The sequence below is a fragment of the Bubalus bubalis genome, chromosome 3 (assembly GCF_019923935.1).
Source record: "Bubalus bubalis isolate 160015118507 breed Murrah chromosome 3, NDDB_SH_1, whole genome shotgun sequence".
Taxonomy (NCBI): Eukaryota; Metazoa; Chordata; class Mammalia; order Artiodactyla; family Bovidae; genus Bubalus; species Bubalus bubalis.
In genome coordinates, this window is record NC_059159.1 from 41,726,896 (window position 1) to 41,749,708 (window position 22,813).

The following is a 22,813-nucleotide window of genomic DNA, read 5'->3' on the forward strand; positions in this document are numbered from 1 at the left end:
TTGTGGCTAGAACTTCGCAGCCTTATATCAATGGCTTATTTTGTTGTTCCCAAGGATCTGACAAAAGGAAAGGAAAATGGGGGGCAGTTTCCTTGCATCTTCCAGAATAAAGTCTTAACCCCCAATGGGTACAATTGGCCCTTCATGGTTGGCCCCTGCCTTCTTGTTCTTTAACTCCATCTATGCTCAGAGTCTCCAGTTCCCAAACAGAGGCTTGCTACCTTCAATTTTTACTATAAGACATCACCTCCAAGTAGAATGACCTTCCTCAGCTATTATCATTTAACAAACCCTTAATTGTTCCAAACACAAACCATCTGTCTCTCTTCTAAGAAATTCTCCCTAAAGCTCCCAGTCTGACTTACATATTCCTCTTCCATGCTTCACATTACACCATAAGAGCCTCTGCCAGATAATAATGGTTAGGGTTAGGGTTAGGGTGATTCACCTCCAAAATATAGCCCATATTCATCCACTTCCTTTCATCTCCACTGCTGCCTCTTGATCCAGGTCACCAGTCACCTTTCTCCTAGACAAATCATAGTTTCCTGACAGGTCTCTGTGGGCCTCCCTGGTGGCTCAGTTGTAAAGAATCCGGCTGCAATGCAGGAGACGTGGGTTCGATCCCTGAATTAGGAAGATTCCTTGGAGAAGGAAATGGCAACCCCACTCCAGTACTCTTGCCTGGGAAATCCCATGGACAGGGAAGCCCAGCGGGCTACAATCCATGGAGTCACAAACAGTCAGACACAACATAGTGACTTAGGACACAGCAGGGCTGTGGCTTACATTCCCATCTGCAGCTAGAAAGATCTTTTTAAGAAGAAATAGTTCATATAAACAAAAATACAGAGAATGAACAAAATCAGTTATAACTAATGGGATGAAAACCAAGGTACCCACCACCAATTTAATTAAACACAAGCTGCTGCTGCTGCTGCTGCTAAGTCACTTCAGTCATGTCCGACTCTGTGCAACCCCAGAGATGGCAGCCCACTAGGCTCCCCCGTCCCTGGGATTCTCCAGGCAAGAACACTGGAGTGGGTTGCCATTTCCTTCTCCAATGCGTGAAAGTGAAAAGTGAAAGTGAAGTCGCTCAGTCGTGTCCGACTCTTAGTGACCCCATGGACTGCAGCCCACCAGGCTCCTCCATCCATGGGATTTTCCAGGCAACATTACTGGAGTGAGGTGCCATTGCCTTCCCCGAAACACAAGCTGGCTGTGTTTAATTTGAAGCTGGCTGTGTCTCTTTCCCAAAAGGCAAACACAACCTTGAATTTGGAGTTTAATATTACCTTGTTTTAAAAACTAATTCTTTTACCATATATGTCTATATGTCTAAAAAATTATTTAATTTTGTTTGTTGTTGAGCTTTTAAAAAGTAGTCTATGCCATCTGCCTTGCAGTTTGCTCTCTGTACTCAACAGTGACATTTTTGAAACTCATCTATGTTGATTTTCATCTTCTCTGTAGTATTTCACTGTATGAATATGTCATAATGCAGGCATACTCCTGTAGATGAACTATTGAGTTTTTCCCACGTTCTGTGCAATCACCAGCAATGCTCACATAAACAGTCAAGACTGTGATGCCTAGTGCATGTATCTGAGAATTTCTCTAGGGCAAGGCTGTGCAATGGAACTTACTATGGTAATGGAAGAGTTCTATATCTACATTCTCCAATATGGCAGCCACATGTCATTACTAAGCACTTGGAATATGACTACTACTGAGAAAGTAAATTTATACTTCAACTTTAATAAACAAATTTAAATAGTCACAAGTGGCTAGTGGCTACCATATTGGATGATATGGTTTTCGAATACACAACCAGAAATAAAGTGTCTGGGCTATAAGAGTACATGCATCTTCAACTTTACAAATATTGACAAGTGTTTCCCAACTTGTGTGTAATATAATTATCTCCACAAGCAGTATGTAATAATTGCCAATAGTACCTTTTTACTGCCTGCCTTTAAATTTTTTACCTGTCAAGAAATAACATGGCATCTTATTAGAGTTTTATTTCACATTTAACAGGCATTTGTGTGAAATGCCTGTTTAGATCTTTTTTCCTTTTTCATTGGGTTGTCTTTTTTTCCTATTGATGTTCGGGAGTTCTCTACATATTTTCAGTATTATTCTTTAATTTGTCTTGACACTGGATCTGTTTAACTACGGAAGCCCCATGGAAGCAATTTTCTTTCTAAAATTGTGGATTTCATATTTTCTAAAACTGTAGAGTTCTGCTGCCAGTAGCTTTGCTCCATGAGGTGTCACAGGGCTCAACAATATCTCTTCCGGATGGAGATGGAGGGGGAGGTCTGATGAATCCTATTCTTAGGGAAATGTTTGCCTGGCTAGGTCATCTGGAGCAGACCCAGCGGAAAACCAGTTTCCCTCTGCTCTTCTCCGTGTCTACCCGGGGGCTGAGTGTATGGGTGTGACTTGCTGGGTGGAAAGCTGGTACTGAGGGTGACACCCTGGCAACGAGGGCAGAGCAGGAGATCTGGCAAAGTGATGATGATAGTAATTTGGGGGCATGGGATGGGGAGATGCAGTCATTGGCATGGAAAGTGTGGCAGGAGCTTGTAAAACTGGCCCCTCCACCTTCCCCAGTGATTCCATCTCTTCTTTTCCAGAGGCTTCTATTTTAGCAATTGAACGAACCTTCCCTGCCACGTATTTAATCTCTCATCTGCACTGGTTCCTGCCTTTCATCCTCCAGGTAGACATTACTTTAGTTTTCCTTTTCTCCCCAAAGACCTTCCTTCCCACTCAGCTTACTGCAATGTGGTGGCGTCTGCCCATCCCAGCATTCACTGAAGCTGTTTTATGGTCACTGTTCTGAGACTTAGACTTTCCAATGATCTATTGTACCTATTTTATCAACTGTAGGTCCCATCCAATATCTCACAAAGGGTTAAAATTTCGGAACACAGAAAACGTTAGTAGAAAAGGTCCTCCATGTTTGGACCCTGTTGTCTCTGGGCTTCTCTGGTGGTCCAGCTGGTAAAGAATCCACCTGCAATGCGGGAGACCTGCATTCGATCCCTGGGTTGGGAAGATCCCCTGGTGAAGGGAATGGCTACCCACTCCAGTATTCTGGCCTGGAAAATTCATGGACTGTATAGTCCATGGGGTGGCAAAGAGTCAGACTCGACTGAGCGACTTACATCTCACTTCACACTTCACTTCTTCAGTTCCTCCTGCTGCTGCTGCGTCACTTTAGTCGTGTCCGACTCTTTGCCACTCCATGGACTGTAGCCCACCAGGTTCCTCTGTCCATGGGATTCTCCAGGCAAGAATACTGGAGTGGGTTGCCATTTCTTTCTCCAGAGGATCTTCCCAACCCAGGGATTGAACCTGTGTCTCTTACATCTTCTGCACTGGCAGGCGAGTTCTTTACCACTGGTGCCACCTGGGAAGCCCTAACAAACCCTTAACTGTCCCAATTCAGATGCTGTGTCCTCTCTTCCAAGGAGCTCTCCCCAACACTCCCAGTCTGACTTACCTATTCCTCTTCCATGCTCCATGTTATGCTATGCAAACCTCTACCAGATCATAATGGTCAGGGTTAGGGTGATTCACCTGGACAACATATCCCCTAATTCATCCACTTCCTTTCATCTCCATTCTTGCCCTCTTGAGCCAGGTCAGCATTCACCTTTTGTCTGGACAAATTACAGTCTTCTAACCGGTCTCTGACTTACTTACATTCCCATCTCCTTCAGTCTATCATTTACACAGCAGGTAGAGTGCTCTTCTTAAGAGGAAATATTTCATACGGACAAAAAAGAAAATGTATGAAATCAGATATAACAAATAAGATGAAAACCCATGTACCCACCACCAGTTTAATAAACTTGATATTGCCAACACCTTTGAAGCTGTCTGTGTCTCTTCCCCAAAGGCAAACACAATCTTGAATTTGGTGTTTAATATTCCCTTGTTTTAAAAGACAATTCTTTTACCATGTTTATTCGTATGTCTAAAAAATACATTATTTAATTTTGTTCATTGTTGAACTTTTAAAATGTGGTTGTGTTCCATTTGCTTCCCAATTTGCTTTTTGCCTTCAATGTAACATTTCTGAAACTCACCCATGTTGATCTTCATCTTCTCTGTAGTATTCCATTGTATGAATATGTCATAATGCATGCATACTCCTGTTGATGAACTTTTGAGTTTTTTCCAGGTTCTGCGCAATCACCAGCAATGCTCACATAAACAGTCATGACTCTGATGCCTAGTGCACATATGTGAGAATTTCTCTAGGGCAGGGCTGTCCAATGGAATCACTGTGATGATGAAAGAGTTCTATATCTACACTCACCAATTTGGCAGCCACTTGTCATTACTAAGCACTTGGAATGTGACTACTACTCTTGAGAAAGTAAAATTTTAACTTTAATCTTAATAAACAAATTTAAATAACCACAAGTGACTAGTGGCTACCACTTTGGATGGTGTAGTTTTCAAATACACAACCAGGAATAAAGTTTCTGAGCTATAGAGTACATGCATCTTCAGCTTTACAAATGTTGACAAATGTTCTCCAACTGGGTATATTATTTATATCTCCATAAACAGTATGTAAGAATTGCCGATCGTCCTTTTTGATAACTGCCTTTAAAAGTTTTGCCTATCAAGAGATAATGTGGGGCTTCCTTGGCTCAGTGACTAAGAATCCACCTGCCAATGTAGGGGACATGGGTTTGATCCTTGGTGCAGGAAGATTCCACGTGCCTCAGAGCAACTAAGCCCGTGCACCACAACTACTGAGCACATGCTCTCGAACCCACGAGCCATAACTACTGAGCCCACATGCTGCAAACACTGCAGCCCAGGTGCCTAAACTCTGTGCTCTGCAACAAGAGAAGCCACCACAATGAGAAGCCTGTTCACCACTAGGAAGAGTGGCCCCACTCACAACTGGAGAAAGCCCTTATGCAGCAACAAAAACCCAGCACAGCCAAAAGTAAATTAAAAAAAAAAAGAGAGAGAGAGAGATACTTGAAGTAGGAACTAGCAACCCACTCCAGTATTCTTGCCAGGAAAATCCCCTGGACAGAGGAGCCTGGCGAGCTCCTACAGGGCTACAGTCCATGGGGTCACAAAGAATTGGGACACGACTTAGTGACTAGACAACAACAAATGTAAAACTCAACCCACCCACCTCCCCCAGCATCCTAGTTTCCTCTCCCCACCCCTTCTTTTCTTTAGTTAATGTCCCCAGGGTTCAGTCTGGCTAGAGCTGGAGGCCAGAGTAACTTTGGGAAGCAGGGTGGTCTCTGGAGCCTCTGCAGAGAAAGGCTGGAGGTGGCTGTGTGCGCCACCCAGACCCTGCCCCTTCCCCCAGTTAGAAAGTAAGTCCCTGGTGTCTACTGGGAGAGCAGCGCCGTGCTTTGGACTAGCGCAAGCTGGGGCCTGCCTGGACTGGCCATTCCAGCGACCTAGCCCCTGCATCGCCCGGGGCAGGGAGGTCCCAGGAGTGCTGCCTCCCGCCCCCACTCCTATATCCAGAGGCAGCGGTTTACATAGTTTCTGAGAGCCTCCCTTCCCCTGCGGGAGTGCGTGGGCTGCAGTACACTCCATGCCAGTCCCTCAAAATAGGTTGGGAGAAGGGGTAGCTGGCTGGACCAGACTAGTTTCCCAGATGACTGGGAGGTAGTGCCACAAAAAAAAAAAGAGAGAGAGAGAGAGATACTGTGGGATCTTACTACAATTTTATTATGCATTTCCAACATTACTGTTTATTTGCCATTCATTCTTCCTTCTGTTTGAAATGCCTGTTTAGGTCTTTTTTCCATTTTTTTTATTGGGTTATTTGTCTTTTTCCTATTGATGCTTTGGAATTCTCTACATATTTTTAGTATTCTTTTTTAACTTGCCTTGACACTAGATCTGTTTGTTTAACTAGGGAAGCCCCATGGAAGCAACAGGCAAAAGGCATAGCTGAAATGGCAGGTGATGTCACTCACTGAATTCACATGGATTCTCCTTTCAAAAATTGTGAATTTCATGCTAGAGTTCTGCTGCCAGTAGCTTTGTTCCATGAGGTGTCACGGGGCTCAATAATATGTCTTCCGGATGGAGATGGAGGGGGAGGTCTGAAGAATCCTATTCTTAGGGAAATGTCTGCCTGGCTAGGTCATCTGGAGCAGACCCAGCGGAAAACCAGTTTCCCTCTGCTCTTCTCCGTGTCTACCCGGGGGCTGAGTGTATGGGTGTGACTTGCTGGGTGGAAAGCTGGTACTGAGGGTGACACCCTGGCAACGAGGGCAGAGCAGGAGATCTGGCAAAGTGATGATGATAGTAATTTGGGGGCATGGGATGGGGAGATGCAGTCATTGGCATGGAAAGGGTGGCAGGAGCTTGTAAAACTGGCCCCTCCACCTTCCCCAGTGATTCCATCTCTTTTCTTTTCCAGGGCTTCTATCCTATCAATCAAACCTTCTCTGCCATGTATTTAACCTCTCTTCTGTACTGGTTCCTGCCTTTCATCCTCCACAGTGGACTTAAGTTTTCCTTTTCTCCCCAAAGACCTTCCCTGCTACTTCCTTCCCTCTCAACTTACTGCAATGTGGTGGCTTCTGCCCACCCCACCATTCACTGAAGCTGTTCTCTCCTAGGTCACCTGTGATTCAGTTGCCAACCTTTTCTGAAGCTTTCAGTCCTGTTCACCTTCTTCTCCTTGTCTTCCTGGGATTCCAGGGAGAACTCTATGGGTCGTCTCCTCCTTCTCTCACTGCTCTTTCTGTGTTTTAGTGCTGGCTTCTCTGTCTTTACCCACTCTTTAAAGCCACTATTTACAGAGTTAATGGCACCCCCTTATGGCATCCTTGTAACAAATACTAAAAGGTGCACCATAATCTGGCTGGGCACAGCCTTGGGCCAGGATGCATGGTTTCAAGCCTTATTTGTCCCACTCAACCTGGCATTCTTGTGCCATTAACACCCTATACAACTGCATGCAGCTGCACAGGGTACAATTCTTGGTGCTCATCTTGTTTTTTGCTTTATTCTCTTTCTCTTTACAATCTTGTTGACTTTCATTGGATAGAAGACGTATGTAGTTCCAGACATCTTTTCATCTGTCTGCTGAACTTCTCTTCCTGGGTATCCTGTGGGTACTTCAAATTTGCCAAGGCCAAAACTAAATTCATTATCTGCTCACTCACATTTTCCCACATACCGATTTTCTGAATTCTTCTCTAAGTTCATGATGAGTGATGTGATGTACTCAGTCATGTCCAAGTCTTTGTGGCCCCATGGACTGTAGCCCATCAGGCTCTTCTGTCCATGGATTTTTCCAGGCAAGAATACTGGAATGGGTTGCCATTTCCTCCTCCAAGGGATCTTCCCAACCCAGGGATCAATGCAGGGACTTCTCCTATGTCTCCTGCACTGGCAGGCAGATTCTTTACCACTAGTGTGACCTGGGATGCCCAAGTTAATGATATCACCATCCATCCACTCATTCAAGTGAAAACTTCCAGATTATCTGTGCCTTTTCCTTTTCCACAGTTTCAAGCTTCTGTCACTCCCTCAAGTGCACTGCTGGATTAGCTGTCTAAATAGTTTCCCTATGTTTAGAAGCTCTCCCTCCAAATCAGTCTCCCCACTACTCTTGTTGTTAAGAATCCAACATTTTTACTTAATGTTTATTTACTTGGCTGCACCAGGTCTCAGTTGTAGCATGTGGGATCTTCCATCATCGTTGCATCATTTTTTATCTTCATTGCAGCATGAAGGATCTTTTAGTCACAGCCTGCGGGCTCTAGTTCCCTGACCAGGGATCAAACCCAGGCCCCCTGCATTGGGAATGGGGAGTCTTAGCCATTGGATCACCAGGAAATCCCTGTGTTTCCTTCTTTACATAGAAATGAGCATGCATGCTCAGATGCTTCAGCTGTGAGTGACACTGTGGCCCTGGGGACTGTATGTAGCCTGACAGGCTCCTTTGTCCATGGGATTCTCCAGGCAAGAATTCTGGAGTGGGTTGGTGTGGCCTTCTCCAGAGGATCTTCCTGACCCAGGGATTGAACCTACATCTCTTACATCTCCTGCACTGCAAGCAGATTCTTTCACTGCTGAGCCACCTGGGAAGCCCAGAAATGAGCATATTGCTCCCTTATTAAAAAACCGATGTTGGCTTCTAGTTCACCATAAGACAAAGTCTAGATATGCGGAATGGCAAATAAAATCTTTCATATTCTGGCCCAAACCAACTTTTCCAGTGCTACACTTTGTCTCTGATCCTAACACCTTCCCTGATCTTAACCACAACAGACTATGAAATCAGTTTCTTGAATGTGATTTTCCCACATGCTTTAGTGCCCCAGTGCATTTGGTGGTGTCTTGCATGCCCTTCCTCTGTGTTTTCCCCTATGAGATTCCATCATCCACTCTTTAAGACTATGCTCACAAGTGACCCTTTTTTCAGGCACCTCTGGTTCTAATAAACAGCCCCTTTCTCACAGCTTCTAGCATTATTGGTGTATTAGTATGAACTGTCTAGAAGTTATTTTGCATCTTTTTTTTTTTTTTTTAACTATATTTTGTGTTTCTGAAGGGCAAGTTCAAGCTTGTTCATCTCCATATCATCAGCAGCTTGCCTAGTACCTGTACATGGTAGATACTGAATAAAATTTCATGAGTTGAATTGGGCAGGATGCTTGAACATCACTTTGTGAAAGGACCAATGACTGCTCTCAGTATAATTTTCAACCTGTTCCTTTTCTTCAGACATCAGAAGAATCTCAGAATGAGATAATCCATGGGCCCTATTGGAGACAGTTGCTATGTCATATTCCCAAACTTTAGCCAGGTCTCTCCAGGGATATAGAGGCTGTGATTTCTCAAATGACTGATTGGTGTCCGAGTATGGCTTTCCCCAGATATTAGAGTTCCTTGGAATCAGAGATTTTCAATCTAGGACCTAGATTCTAGGTTCCACTAAAGACTCTCACCATTCTAAGAAGCTAAGCAGTTTCTTCAGTGGTAGAAAGATCAATATATATTGTTGTATCACCTGGGGGTCCCATCTCAACATCTCACTAAGGTTTGAGATTTTAGAGCATGAAAAACAAAAAGAATGACTTCACTATCTCAAAATCTTGTTAAACCTCTCAGTTATCCTGCAAGCTTGGGGATGAAAACCCGCTCATTTGCAGGTTTTGTAGAGAGCCGAGCAAAACAGTATAGGTGAATAAGACTGACTTCTGTCATTCAGATCAGATCAGATCAGATCAGTCGCTCAGTCGTGTCCGACTCGTTGCGACCCCATGAATCGCAGCACGCCAGGCCTCCCTGTCCATCACCAACTCCCGGAGTTCACTCAGACTCACGTCCATCGAGTCAGTGATGCCATCCAGCCATCTCATCCTCTGTCGTCCCCTTCTCCTCTTGCCCCCAATCCCTCCCAGCATCAGAGTCTTTTCCAATGAGTCAACTCTTCGCATGACGTGGCCAAAGTACTGGAGTTTCAGCTTTAGCGTCATTCCTTCCAAAGAAATCCCAGGTCTGATCTCCTTCAGAATGGACTGGTTGGATCTCCTTGCAGTCCAAGGGACTCTCAACTTCTGTCATTATCCTTAGTTAAATCCCACAGTACTTTCTGATCTAGGTAGGACACCCTCACCGACTCTATGAAGCCTAGAATGAGTATTTCCTCGAAATGAGCAATTGGATGCTTGTAGAACCAACCGTGGTAGCTACTGAGGGTAGGAACGAGCTTGATTCCAATTTCCCCTCAAACATAAAAACGTGGTTCTACTAGAATCAAAGCAACAAGTTGCCACTGAAATTGCAGTGACCGGTCAGCAAAGGAGACCTATTGAAAGCGCCTTTGGGTTCATTTTTGTAACGAGTCAACTCAACCTAAGCCCAGTGTTTGATTATGCGACCCCTCAGCCCGCTCCACAGCCTGGAGCCCTCTTTTGGCCTCTGAAAAGGTTTAATGGGGGATCAATCCACAATGCTAGTGTATTCGGCCTCCGAGGCCCAGCATGGAATCTCTAAGTTTTCGCCTCGGGGCTGGCCGGATCCTAGGAGGGCGCCCCGGGGGTTGGGAAGCGTAATCACAGCGGCCCACGTGGGCCGGAACCGCCGGGGGCCCGCGGGTGGTTGGGGCAGCTCGGAGCGCGTCAGCAGCCCGCCCCCTCGGCCCTCCCCTGGGCGGGGCCAGCCCCGACGGCGCTGACTCAGCAACGCGTGGGGGGAGTTTTGTCCCTCCACGGACCCCGTTTCTCTCGCCCTCCGCCGCCACCAAGCCGGTTTCCTCTTTCCGGCGCTCCGGGTGCGAGAAGCTGGTCGGACCGCCCAGCCTGCGAAGCGCTGTGCCGTCCCGGCGCCGGCCTGAGGACCCCGAAACTACCGTTCCCTCGCCGGGCAGCTTGGGCGCCATGAACGGAGCGGGTGAGGTGCCCCTCTTCCCTGCCGAGGCTCTGGCGGGGGGCCTCTAGGGGCTCCGCTGCGTCCCGGAGGCCCGGTGGCGGGGAAGGGCCGGGGCTGGGACCCCGGGGGATGGCGGGGATGGAGCTTTCTTGGTGGGTTGGAGAGGCCCGGAGGGAGGCAGCTTCGTGGGCGAGGAAGCCGGTGAAGGGCTTCTCCGCTGCTCTATGGTCACCGCGGGATGCTCTTACCAACTTAGAGTCCAAGTGTAGGAGATGAGCTCTCTTCAGCCTCTTTTTGATGTTACAATCCCATCAGGTATTCCAGCAGGACTGAATTCGGAGAAGGTAGCGGCTCTGCTTCAGAAACTGAATTCCGACCCTCAATTCGTACTGGCCCAGAATGTCGGCACCACTCACGACCTGCTGGACATCTGTCTGAAGAGGGCCACGGTCCAGGGTACTCAGCATGTGTTCCAGCACGCCGTGCATCAGGAAGGCAAGCCCGTCACCAACCAGAAGAGTTCAGGTGAGGTCTTCAAACTTCTTGCACGTCCTTGGACTTTCTTGAGAGCATACCATTGTGGCGTCTTACCTAAAAACGGTCTTAAAGGGAGCAGAGGTTTGGATGGAGAGAACTTGGGATAAATTCTTAAGAGAATAGACGCAGATACAGGCAGGTCCAAGGAAGCTACATTGTGACTTGTTTTGCTGCTTGGTGTATTTGATTTGAGCACTCAAGTGACTGACTAGTCCAAGGTCATCTGTTTGAATGTATTTCACGGATACTCTGTCCTGAAGTTATGTGATTGCAGCCCAATGTCTTGGAGATACTCTTTCTTGGTACGAAACATGCAAAAATGGGACTTCCCTGGTGGAGCAGTGGATAAGAATCTGTCTCTCAATGCAGGGCTCGCGGGTTCCATCCCTGGTCTGGGAAGATCCCACATGCCTTGGAGCAGCTAAGCCTTTGTGCCACAACTGCTGAACCATGCTCCTCAACTAAGACCCAGTGTAGCCAAAAATTAAAAAAAGAAACATGTAAAAATATTCACACCCTAGAGAACTCCTCCATGTTGCCCTGAAGGCCATGTGTGGGATGGAAAAGACACAATGTAATTGCGCCAGAACATCATCAAATGTTTTTAAGCATGCCTTTTAGTTGCAACTTGAACAAATGAAAACTGACCTTTTCCAGTCCTGTGGCCACTGCTGAGTTTTCCAAATTTGCTGGCATATTGAGTGCAGCCCTTTCACAGCATCATCTAGAGTTGGACTGTGAAGACAGCTGAGTGCCGAAAAATTGATGCTTTTGAACTGTGGTATTGGAGAAGACTCTTTCGAGTCCCTTGGACTGCAAGGAGATCCAACCAGTCCATCCTAAAGGAGATCAGTCCTGGGTGTTCATTGGAAGGACTGATGCTGAAACTGAAACTCCGATACTTTGGCCACTTCATGCGAAGAGTTGACTCATTGGAAAAGACTCTGATGCTGGGAGGGATTGGGGGCAGGAGAAGAAGGGGACGACAGAGGATGAGATGGCTGGATGACATCACCGACTCAATGCACATGAATTTGGGTGAACTCTGGGAGTTGGTGATGGACAGGGAGGCCTGGTGTGCTGCGATTCATGGGGTCGCAAAGAGTCGGACACAAGTGAGCGACTGAACTGAACTGAACAAATGTGCTAAAGGCTCAGTTCCCACTCAGAGACCAGTTTGTATGCCTTGCTGGTCAAGAGCTCTTTTTCTACAGTCTGGGACCACAGGAAGGACAGCTACAGTGAAAGATGGGTTATCTAGGAACCTAAATAAGGAGGACATTCTCACAGCAGAATTAATACTAAAATAACTTTTTTAAAGCCTGTGTATGTTAGTTGCTCAGTTGTGTCTGACTCTTTGCAACCCCAGGGACTGTAGCCTGCCTATCCATTTAAAAACTTCTCCCAGTCTATTTATTTTGGCAGAAAGCAGATCAGTGCTTGTTTGAAGCCAGCCAAAACTCAAAAGTATACATTTATGACACAGATGTATTTTACTGTATGTAAATTATACCTCAGTAAAGTTGATTTTTAAATTTAAGGAAAAAATTATGATCTTGCAATAATTAATGTTTTGTCATCATAGAAAATGCTTGGGGTGGTGTGGCCTGTCAGGCCACAAATTATTCAGTTAGTAATGTCACAGTGGTCTTACATGGTGTTGAATTGCAGTGACCTCTTAGGGAAGAGCCTGGAAAAGTGCTGCTGCTGCTGCTGCTAAGTCGCTTCAGTTGTGTCCGACTCTGTGCGACCCCATAGACAGCAGCCCACTAGACTCCTCTGTCCCTGGGATTCTCCAGACAAGAATATTGGAGTGGGTTGCCATTTCCTTCTCCAATGCATGAAAGTGAAAAGTAAGGGAAGTCGCCCAGTCGTGCCCGACTCTTAGCAACCCCATGGACTGCAGCCCACCAGGCTCCTCCATCCATGGGATTTTCCAGGCAAGAGTACTGGAGTGGGGTACCGTTGCCTTCTCCATGGAAAAGTGCATCTGCAACAAATCAGGTCTTATATATTCTGTAGTGTCACTTTTACTTAGAAAAGATACAGATGGCACATGAGCCAGGTAGTTTATTTTCATGCAGTTTTCACATTAACAGTTCACCTAGATTTCCTCACTAGGAAAAATACTGTATGTGGGAGAGAGGTAACTGAGTCATTAGTAATTTAGGTATGCTAAGTCGTTAGTGATTTTGAAAAACACGGTATGTGTGCTAGTGGTAAAGAACCTGCTTGCTAATGCAGGAGACATAAGAGACATGGGTTCGATCCCTGGGTAGGGAAGATCCTCTGGAGGAGTCCAATATTCTTGCCTGGAGAATCCCATAGACATAGGAGCCTGGCAGGCTACAGTCCATGGAGTCACAGAGTCGGACATGACTGAAGCACAAAGATCACGTAAGTCGTTACAGAAGATGGTGACATTGTGGAGTTTGTGGTTATCCACTTATAGGACAAATGAAGAATATGATTATATGCTTGAGGGGTAGCATAACATTTTTAGAGCCAGCTGTATGCATGGATTCAAAACATTGCTATCACAAAAATAGTAGATGGAAGGAAGATAATGTGTTCTGATTAAAAGAAAAAGCTATGACAAACCCAGACAGTGTATTAAACAGCAGAGACATTACTTGGCTGACAAAGGTCCATATAGTCAAAGCTATGGTTTTTCCAGCAGTCATGTATGGATATGAAAGTTAGACCATAAAGAAGGCTGAGCACCAAAGAATTGATGCTTTTGAACTGTGGTGTTGGAGAAGACTCTTGAGAGTCTCTTGGACTGCAAGGGAGATCAAACCAGTCAATCCTAAAGGAAATCAACCCTAAATATTCATTGGAAGGACTGATGCTAAAGCTGAAGCTCCAATACTCTAGCCACCTAATACGAAGAGCTGACTTATTGAAAGAGACCATGATGCTGGGGAAGATTGAAGGTAGGAGGAGAGTAGGTGACAGAGGATGAGATGGTGGATGGCATCACTGACTCAATGGACATGAGTTTGAGCAAGCTTCGGGAGATGGTGAAGGACAGGGAAGCCTGGCGTGCTGCAGTCCATGGGGTCACAAAGAGTTGGACACAACTGAGCAACTGAACAGCAACAACATGATGGCAAAGGCATTGATGCCAAGATGCATGTGAAGAGTGTGGAGTAGTGTGACAGTGACCTGTGAACGTGGAAAACGCAGTGCTTCTATGTCGATTTATTGTAGTGACAGGATTTTAAACATGTATTTAAGCTACTAAGTTAAATATTATTGGGCTTCCCTGGTGGCTCAGTCATCTATATTTTTAAGCGTTCATATAATCCAGTTAACTAACTTAAAAACAATTTCTCCTTGGAGGCATGGGGATTGACTTAAGTTAGGGTCACCTTATATTGAGGCGTATACTATGTATTCCAGAGTAAAGGGTAGGGACTTTTTGAAACTTTTGCCATATACTGCCAAATTGCCTTCAGATATTTTTTACCTGTTTAGATTCCTATCCAAGGTGTGTAAGAATGGTGTGTCCCTGGGTCCTTGCCAATACTGGGCATTATTAATTATAAAATAATGCTTCCCCACTTAACAAGTATCTTATGATGAACTTTAAAAAAATGTTTCATGGCTATTTGTGTCTTTTTTGACTATTAAATTAGTTATTCATGATCTCTACTCATATTTCTCTATCAATATTTCTTTTTCTAATTTTCTTAGGCAATTTGTAATTGATTCTTTATGTGATATGTAAAGAGATTTTTTTCTAATATATTAAGGATATAAAACTTTGTGTATATATTGCAAATAGTCAAAAAGAAACTACCTTTCTTGTTTTTATATCTTTCTGCTTTTTGATTGGTCTTAAATTGTCCAAGATGTTATCATATATTCAGTGTTGGGAAATACAATTAGAACAGTGTGATCTATGTGAACACTCACCCTAATTTCTTGATTTGCTTTCTCCTTTTAGGGCGATGCTGGATCTTTTCTTGTCTGAATGTTATGAGACTTCCATTCATGAGAAGATTCAATATTGAAGAATTTGAATTTAGTCAGTCTTACCTCTTTTTCTGGGACAAGGTATGGAACTGATGTCTTTTTGTTTCAGCGTCAGCTTTGGTAGGGACTGTTTCTTCATTTCTTGCTTTCCAGTTGTCCTCTGCCTTCCATTATAGATGGCAACACCATTTGTTCTGATTTCCAAAGTATCAAAAATTGATTCTTTTCAAAGGCAGAACCACTGGGTTGGTAGGTGGCTTTTTGGCAATGAAATAATAAGTCTGATGACTCACCTTACTACTTCCTTGTGTCTTTCTTATTTAAAACTTTTTGTTTTCAATAATTTCTCCTTTTGGCATCTTTATGTAGGTCATTTGTCTTTCTAGGACCTAATTCCCTTTCTCTGGGTAGTACTTGTCTGAAAAACAGTAAATAATTTTATTCCTTTTTTAAAAAAAAATCTTTAAAGTGTATATTGTATTTGTCTGTTAGATATTTATTGATTGAAGGCTGTAAGTATCAGATTTTTGTTTCAGAATAAAGCACTGCCTTGTTCAGGATAAACTATTACAATGTGCACACACATTAAAAGAAAATCCTTCACATATTCTTATGAAGCCAGATCTTCCTCTTTTTTGTTGTTGTTTTTTGGCCACACTGTGCAGCATGTTGGATCTTAGCTACTTGCAGCTCCTGGGTCTCCTTCATTCCAAGCAGATTCTTCACCACTGAGCCATCAGGGAAGCCCTTAGCTCCCCAACCATGGATCAGACCCATGCCTCCAGTAGTGAAAGCATAGAGTCTTAACCACTGAACCACCAGGGAAGTCCCAGAGATACTGCCATTTAGATATCAACTTTAGTTTAAAAATACCTACTCTCTTGGGTCTGTAGTAGTTCCAGGACTCCTGTTCTGTCGCTAATGCCATTAAAGATATTAGCTCTTTTCTCCTTTAATTTTATTTAACTTCTCTTACTTTAGGTTGAACGCTGTTATTTCTTCTTAAATGCTTTTGTGGACACAGCTCAGAAAAAGGAGCCTGAGGATGGTAGGCTGGTGCAGTATTTGCTTATGAATCCTGCCAATGATGGAGGACAATGGGATATGCTTGTCAATATTGTTGGTAAGAGCCTTTCTGTAAGAGAACTGAAACCCAGCTTCATGAAACAAGGCTCTGTAGTTCAGCATAGGCCATTTCTTTGGTGTTTAAGTATAGGGTAGAACTGGTCCCCAGAATGGTATACAGTTAGCTCTAAGAACCTTTATCTCACATTCTTACCTAGTAAGTACCTTTCTTAAATTGGAAGTAAAGAGATAGGTACTTTAAAGTTTAGATTAGAGAAGAAAATGTATTAAGTATAACTAACTTTCTATGAAAAAGTTTCTCTCTTATCTATTGATGTAATTAAGAAACACATTGAAAACCACAACTGTTTGAAAATAACCTCTTTCAAAAAATTGTCTTTGAGGGAAATTCCCTCATATTGAGTACTTTGCAAAGTGTGTTAGACTAAAAACAGAATTAATTCCAAGATGGATGGATAAATATGCAGATTAAATGACCTGTTTAATAATATCGTGAGATTGTTCAGTTTTCTGGGTTTCGTTTTTGTTGTCATGTCTGACTCTTTGTTACCCTATGGACTGCAGCACACTAGGCTCCCATCTTCTTTACTATCTCCTGGAGTTTGCTCACATTCATGTCCACTGAGTTGGTGATGCCATCCAACCATCTCGTCCTCTGTCACCCCTTTCTCTTGCCCTCAATCTTTCCCAGCATCAGAGTCTTTTCCAGTGAGTTGGCTCTTCTCATAAGGTATTAGTATTAATACTCATAAAGTATTAGAGCATCAGCATCAGTCCTTCCAATTAATATTTAGGATTGATTTTCTGGTTTGATCTCCTTGCTATCCAAGGGACTCTCAAGACTCTTCTCCAGCACCACAATTTGAAAGCATCAATTCTTTGGCACTCAGCCCCTTTTATGATTCAACTCTCGCATCCATAGATGACTACTCAAAAAATTTTAGCTTTGACGATACAGACCTTTGTTGGTGAAGTGATGTCTCTGCTTTTTAATAACTGTCTAGGTTTATCATAGCTGTCCTTCAAAGGAGCAAGTGTCTTTTAACTTCATGGCTGCAGTCACCGTTAGACTAGCAAAATATGGCCTATTTTTAAAAGCAATAGCTGTTTTTGTCCGAATTTCTGACACTTGGAATTTACATTTACTTTATGGAACATTAAAATTTGTTTTCTTTTAGAAAAATATGGTGTTATCCCTAAGAAGTGCTTCCCTGAAACTTACACAACAGAGGCAACCAGAAGGATGAATGATATTCTGAATCACAAGGTACAACATACGGAGCAGGACAAGATTGCATGTAATGTGCTTACCTTAGAACTCCTAACTGACTTTCCAGGGGCATTCCTGGGCATTGCAGTGTACACAGGCTATATATAAGATAGCAGTGTCCATCCAAGGCAGAGTAGCTGCATATTAACTTTAAAAATAACTGATGGGACTTCCCTGGTGGTCCAGTGGTTAAAAATCCACCTTCCAATGCAGGGGACAAGGGTTTGATCCCTGGTCATAGAACTGAGGTCCCACATGCTGTGGGGCAACTAAGCCCACCCACTGCATCAAAAGACCTAGTACAGCCAAAATAAAAAAAATAATTATTAAAAAATAATGGCGATTAGTAGGGTGGTTTTTTTCTTCTTTTTAAAAATATCCCACTTTTATTTCTTTTGATTTTAATTCTTTCTTATGAGTACTGAGGAATGAAAGCCCCATTCTCAGTGTGGGACAAGCACACGGGGTGCTGTGCCTCTCACTTGGTTCTAGTGGAGGCAGACTGGGACAGCTTTATGGTCTAGTAAAACCAAACACAACTATTCGGGAGACCTCCTAAAAGACAAGGCAGAGTTCTTAGGCTTCCCCAAACTGCCTCAAGTGTAGTTTATCCACTCGCTAAAACATTTGATGTAGTCCCTGAACTGCTTTTTATTGCCTCAGTTATCTTAATGAATCATTCTGTCTTCTTTACGTAACCCATTTTCCCAGGGAGGACTGTGAATCCTACAGGGATGCTGCTCTGCCTGCCAGATTTCTTTTTTAGGAACTGGGAGTTGCCAAAATCTGCTGTCTTGATCTATGAGGCTAAAAATTGGATTTGTCATCCCTGGAAGAAAGACTACATTTTAAAATAAACTGTAAAGTGTGTTTCCCCAATATGAGAAGTAGGTTATTTTCCACTCAGGAAACTCTGGGGAGTATTAATCCACAGGCTAAAAGATCGTTATTAGTAAGGCTTTGGATTCCATTTCAGGTGGGAACAAGATGCTCTTTAGCCCTGTGGCTAGGTTTATGAGTCACCTTTATCTTAGGCATCTCCCAAAATTGAAAACAACAAAAATGAAAAGTATATTGGGGTTTGGCATAGCCATGATCATAACAATTTTACAGAGAAGAAATAGACAACCAGGAAGATTCTAAATTAAAACCTATTAGAATGAATTAGTGGCATAATCAGCTTGTCTCCCATTTTTTTGTGATAGGCATTTTGAAATCACATGTTTTCCCCATTCCCAGACATATCATAAAGGGTACCTTCAGTTGCAGAGCAGAAGCAGTTCCATCTAGTATTTTAGGGAAATCATCCATGTCTTTTCCTTTATGGAGAAGGTTTTTCTGTCCATGTTTAAGTGGAGTTATTGGGGAAAACATTTGCTTTTATGAACTTTGCCCTGGGTCTTGACTGAGTTATACTTCAAAACGGAGCTAGCATTGGTCTGTTAGTCTCCTTTACAGTTGAATTTGGGTAACTGTTGGAATGCTAAATAAATTTCTGTCATAGATGAGAGAATTCTGCATACGACTGCGGAACCTGGTACACAGTGGTGCAACCAAAGAAGAAATCTCAGCCACACAAGACTCCATGATGGAGGAGGTAATAACAATTACTGGATTTTTTGTAACCCTTTTAAAGAACTCTGAGAAAGTTCCTATCTGTTAAATTGATTAGGAAGCATGGTCACTGTCATTAGCATTGAATTGAAAATTACTTTATTTTACAGCTAAAAAGGCTGAGGTATAAACTTTGCAGTTTAGTATGGGACTTGTGGGATTCCCAGGTGGCTCGCAGTAAGGAATCAACATGCTGACGCAGGAGACACTGTTTTGATCTTTGGGTCAGAAAATCACTGAGAGAAGGAAAGGGCAAGCCACTCCATTATTCTTGTCAGGAAACTCCCCTGGACAGAGGAGCCTGGCGGTCTACAGTCTGTGGGGTCACAAAGTGTTGGACACAACTGAACAACTGAGTATACATACACACGGGACTTGTACTTGCATCTTCTGTTTCCCAGTGTAGGATTCTGTATAATTTCATTCTTTATTCATTTCATAAATATTGAATATCTGCTAGGAGTTTGGCACTGGGAGACAGAGATGAGAAAGACAGTCTCTACTCTCAAGGAGCTCAATCCCTTGGTAAAAAAAGCACGTGAATAATTATAATAAATCCTTTGCTGGAGATGTATAAAAAAGGACTTGGTGGTCATAGAGGTGGTCATAGAGGAGGGAGTGAATAAGTCAGTGAACTGAAGGCTTCATGGGACAGATACTTGAACCAGTTCTTGAAAGAGCAGTAGAGATTTACCAGGTGGAAAACTGGGAAAACCATTCCAGACACAGGACTTGCATGTACAGTGGCATGAACAAAGGTGAAATCTTCAGACAACAGAGTACCTGAAACACAACATTTTGTGAGTGTGTTTGGTAGCAAATTAAGCTAGAAAGGCAGAGCTGTGAGGGGTCTTACGTAGATGCCAGATCTTTTGGCTTTATTCTGTAGCAATACAAATGGGAAGCTATTGGTGGTTATAGGTTAAAACAATGTATATGAAGACATTTTGGAAAACTTAAAGAGCATTAAACAAATACCAGGCTGCAATATTTACTATCAAGGCAGATAAGAATCTTTATTACATAATTACATCAATGATTACATTTAATACTATCCATAATCCAAATGAATATGTATAAAACTGTGAAATTGCTTTAAGAAAAGTACAAATATTTATGTTTTTCATCTAGTGGACCCATTACTCGAAATCACTCAACTAACAGTTCTTTCAGGACTATTTTTGCGGAGTAGGGCTAAATGGGCTAAATTTTTTTTTTCTTTACTATAGTGGACAACGTTAATGCGTCACTCGTGTTTTCCTTTAAATTTTAGAGAGGCTGCATAGTGTAGTCCCGAGCATGGTCTCTGAGGTCAGACCGTCTTGCCTTCTCTTTATTTAACAGCCATGTGACCTGGGATAGGTTCCTCAAACTCTCAAGTCTCAATTTGTTCATGTGGACTGCCTCTACCCTCTGCCTTGGTACAATCTAGTTTCTTAAATACTGTTCAGTGGCTGAATACAGAGGTGTCATTTTGCCTGATACATTGAAATTGTCTCATATTTACTTCTCTCTCTACTCCTTAAGTGTTCTTTGTTAAGAAAGGTATCTGTAGTAAAAGAAATAGGCTTTGGAGTAGGACATGGGTCTCACCTCTATCACTTAACAGCTCTGTGATCTTGGATAAAATTACTTAACCTCTCTCAGATTCAGTTTGAGTTTAAAATGCATTCCTCATTGGATTTTTGTGGGGATCACATAAATAATTAACTATCTGAGTGTAAGCCCTAGTGCCTGGTGTATGTCAGTTGTCCAGTAAATGGTAGTTTTCTTGTTTCTTCCTTAGAATGATCTCTCTTCTTGAGGCCATGTCTCTTGCATAATTTGCCTTTATAATTATACTAAGATGGTGGGGTGTAGGGGGTAGGGAGGAAGGGTCTGTAAAGAGTTACGGAAATAGGCTCAGTTGGTACTTAAGTAGATCACAAGCATCCTGTTGACTTAAGATATTTGCTTTAATGATCTTTTAAATGCTGTATCTAAAGTCCATGATCTGACCCTGCGATTAGCTGCTAAGAGAGCAGATATATTCTACATATCTTTTCTCTCCTTTCCTAACCTTGGAAAAAGTAAAACACCACCTTGCCAAGTCCTGAGTATAAATGTTTTTTTATAGGATTATTTACTTAATGATTCTCTGTAAACTGTTGACTACAGAATTCTGTGTGGTAGGTCTTTAGATTTTTACAATTCCCTAGGTAACTTCTCATTAGTGAACCTGACTCTTTGGTAATGAAGAGTCTAGTTGTGGTTTTAAAGCCACAAATTAGTACCTGTGATTTGCGTAGCCTTGTAGGCACATCAAAATGATGACTTGAATCAACAGCCATGAAGCTCACATAGCTTTGAATGAGGTGTGCTTATGCTAAAGGCATTCTTTCTAAGGAGGCTTCCCTGGTGGCTCAGTGGGTAAAAAATCTGCCTCTGTGATACAGGTGACTCAGGTTTGATCCTTGGGTTGGCAAGGTCCCCTGGAAATGGGAATGGCTACCCACTCCAGTATTCTTGCCTGGAGAATCCCATGGACAAAGGAGCCTGGTGGGCCACAGTCCGTGGGGTCAGAAAGAGTCAGACATGAGTGAATTGACTCAGCACAGCACAGCACACACCTAGGTATCTCTTTCTTTTTATCTTTCTTCCTTTCTTCTGGAGGGATACCTGTTTCTTTTATTTTTTCAACTTAAAAACTTCTTAGTTTGAAGCATATATTTGAATTACATTTGCTAATCATTCTACCTTGTTGCACATTAGAGGCTTTTGAGTTATACCAGAAGCATGAATAAGGCTTGTACTTTTAAATTTTTATAAATATAAGAAATTACGTACTAACTAATCCAGGGCAGGATGACATAGAAAGTCCTTGTGATCCGGAGGTTATCACTGCTAACTCTGATTTTTTTCCTTATGTACTTTTTTTCATTTAAGATCATAAAAAATTTAGCTTAAAGAAGGGATCCTATGCACTGTTAGTAAGTTCCTTTTTTCATTTTCTTTGTGTTTCTCTAGTGCCTATAAATTTTTTTATATGCAAGCTTTTTTTAAAATTATTTTTTAATTGAAGGATAACTACTTTACAGAATTTTGTTGTTTTCTGTCAAACCTCAACATGAATCAGCCATAGGTATACATATATCCCCCTCCCTCCCATCTCCCTCCCCATCCCATCCCTCTAGGTTGATACAGAGCCCTGTTTGAGTTTCCTGAGCCATACAGCAAATTCCCGTTGGCTGTCTATTTTACATATGGTAATATAAGTTTCCATGTTACTCTTTCCATACATCTCACCCTCTCCTCCCCTCTCCCCATGTCCATAAGTCTATTCTCTATGTCTGTTTCTCCATTGCTCCCCTGTAAATAAATTCTTCAGTACCATTTTTCTAGATTCCATATATATGCATTAGAATACAATATTTATATTTCTCTCTCTGACTTACTTCACTCTGTATAATAGGTTCTAGGTTCATCCATCTCATTAGAATTGACTCACATGCATTCCTTTTTATGGCTGAGTAATATTCCGTTGTGTATATGTGCCACAACTTCTTTATCCCTTCATCTGTCGATGGACATCTAGGTTACTTTCATGTTCTAGCTACTGTAAATAGTACTGCATTGAACAATGGGATACATGTGTCTTCTTCAGTTTTGGTTTCCTCAGGGTGTATGCCTAGGATTGGGATTGCTGGGTCATGAAAGAAAGTGAAAGTGAAGTCGATTAGTTGTGTCTGGCTCTTCGCGACCCCATGGACTGCAGCCTACCAGGCTCCTCCATCCATGGGATTTTCCAGGCAAGAGTACTGGAGTGGGCTGCCATTTCCTTCTCCAAAGGATCTTCCCAACCCAGGGATCAAACCCAGGTCTCCCACATTATAGGCAGACGCTTTACTGTCTGAGCCACCAGGGAAGCCACCAGGGAAGCTGGGT

General features: G+C 42.9%; 1 protein-coding gene across 6 annotated transcripts in view; it reads left to right on the forward strand.

The window, feature by feature from the left end:
* Positions 1 to 10,256: 10,256 nt before the first annotated feature.
* The window catches only part of BLMH (bleomycin hydrolase), a 51,809-nt gene continuing 39,252 nt past the window's right edge, over positions 10,257 to 22,813 (forward strand). For 4 of the 6 annotated variants that reach the window (XM_044939477.1, XM_044939478.1, XR_006549629.1 and 1 more), the window contains exons 1-6: positions 10,257 to 10,422; positions 10,717 to 10,926; positions 14,891 to 15,000; positions 15,901 to 16,042; positions 17,184 to 17,272; positions 18,780 to 18,872. In XM_044939477.1, the coding sequence (XP_044795412.1) occupies positions 10,410 to 10,422; positions 10,717 to 10,926; positions 14,891 to 15,000; positions 15,901 to 16,042; positions 17,184 to 17,272; positions 18,780 to 18,872 (657 nt within the window). In that variant the 5' untranslated portion in view covers positions 10,257 to 10,409. The remainder of the gene's footprint in view (positions 10,423 to 10,716; positions 10,927 to 14,890; positions 15,001 to 15,900; positions 16,043 to 17,183; positions 17,273 to 18,779; positions 18,873 to 22,813) is intronic. The other 2 variants (XM_044939479.1, XM_006059517.3) reach the window with 2 other exon arrangements.